Source organism: Elephantulus edwardii, unplaced genomic scaffold (assembly GCF_000299155.1).
Source record: "Elephantulus edwardii isolate Elephantulus edwardi_28Jun2011 unplaced genomic scaffold, EleEdw1.0 scaffold00007, whole genome shotgun sequence".
NCBI lineage: Eukaryota > Metazoa > Chordata > Mammalia > Macroscelidea > Macroscelididae > Elephantulus > Elephantulus edwardii.
The window spans coordinates 32,473,872-32,475,726 of NW_006399757.1; the positions used below are offsets into that span (position 1 = coordinate 32,473,872).

The following is a 1,855-nucleotide window of genomic DNA, read 5'->3' on the forward strand; positions in this document are numbered from 1 at the left end:
AGGTGTGTCAGAGACAATGAGATTGGGACAGGATAGAGCAGAGTTTAGAGCTGTTGTACATTGGGTCACTATGAGTGCATGTGACTTGACGGCACAAAACAACAACAACAATATATGGTTAGGGTTTTGTTGGCTTTTTTAAACTTTTTCTTTTATTCTGGTTTGCTTAACAAATTCTCTATAGGTTGTTTTTCACACAGCATCTTTCCAATTTCTTAAACCATCTTTCCCTCCATCCATCAAACTGTACGACCCTATGATTATGCACCCTCATCCTCACCCCTGTGCTCCCGCTCCCCCTCAGATCTTCATACACGTTTTTCTTTCCACTTCTACAATAATGGTTTTATATATTATTTGTCCTTATGGTATTGAGATAGTTCACTTAGCATAATGCTCTCCAGTCTCGCAAGTTAGGTAGTGATTTACAAAATCATTGCTTCTATGTGCTGTGTGGTATTCCATTGTGTGTATGTACAATAATTTTTCAACCCATTTGATTGGGGTTGGATATTTGGACTGTTTCTATGTTTTTGTGATGGTAAATAATGTGGCATCATATATTTTGATTGGTGATTTATTCTTGACGTAACATTTTATTATTTTGGTTTTCCGTCAGAGTCGAATGGATGTGTATATGTCACATGCTCCCACTGGATCGTCAGTACAGAACCTTCTACATATAAAACAGGTAGGATTTTGTCATGAAAAGACACTCCAATAATAATTTGAGTTATATTTTAAAAGACAAAGTTGCCCCTGTTAACAGATTTACTTAAAAGCTCAAATAATAGCTTTAGTTTTGTTCTTGGTCACCATTTTTATGCTCTTATAAGTTTTGGCTCTTACAAGCAAATACATAGTACAGTGGAAATCAATCAGGTGACATAAACTAGCACTTGTTAAATAGATGTGAACTAAAGTAAGAAAAGAGGAAGGTTCAGGAAAGTTGAGGATTCCTCAGAGAAATACCTGGGAAATCACTTTCTCCTAAGTCTTTGTAGCGTAGTGTATACCAATATGGACTACGAAGTGAAAGGTTAGCGGTTCAAGCCCACCAGTCATTCTTCAGGAAAAAGATAGGCAGTATCTCCTGTATAAGATTTATGACCTTGGAAACCCAATGGAGTGTTGCTATGAGTCCAAATCAACTCTATTTCAAAGGGTTTGGCTTTTTGCTGTTGTCATTGTTTTAAGACGTCTCAGTTTCCCCTTCCTTTTCCTTAAAACAAAGGAGTTTATCATCTTTCTCTGTTGAACCCATTTTCAAGTAGTGAAAACTTTTTATGTTTCTCCAGTATCTCAGAAGCTTTATTTTGTTTTCTCTTATGATTTTTATATCCCACAGACTGACAAAAGAACAGACAAATATGTCTTGGAGAGAGTGCATCCAGAGTGCTGCAAAGCTTTGACTCATGTATTTCAGGCATGTAGCTAAGAAAGGCTATTCCTTGAAAAGAAATATTATGCTTGGAAATGTGAAGGGTCAGTGAAAGAAAGACCCTCTACCAGGTGGTTTGACACAGTGAATGCTGCAATGGACTCGAGTGTGTCAGAGTTTGGGAGGATAGCACAAGATAGCACAGGATTCAGATGTATTGTTCACAGTGTTTCTGTGGGTCCTACCTGACAGGACAGCCCCTAACAACAAAAGTTAAGATTCTTACTGTAACTATTCTATTTATACAAATTATTTATTTCAGTTGTACCAAGCGGACGACTTCAGAGCTTATGACTGGGGAAGTGAAGCTGAGAACATGCATCACTACAATCAGGTGAGCTCCCCAGAGCAACTCCAGAAAAATAGTTAGGGAGAATTATTATATAAGAGTTAAGATCCTTTCTGACTATTGGT

At 37.4% G+C, this 1,855-nt stretch overlaps 1 protein-coding gene across 1 annotated transcript in view; it reads left to right on the forward strand.

Annotated features, from left to right (window-relative positions):
- LIPN (lipase, family member N) overlaps positions 1-1,855 on the forward strand; it is a 23,200-nt gene that overhangs the window by 14,751 nt on the left and 6,594 nt on the right. Inside the window, exons 7-8 of the mRNA XM_006880321.1 lie at positions 620-691; positions 1,704-1,775. Of these exons, the coding sequence (XP_006880383.1) occupies positions 620-691; positions 1,704-1,775 (144 nt within the window). The remainder of the gene's footprint in view (positions 1-619; positions 692-1,703; positions 1,776-1,855) is intronic.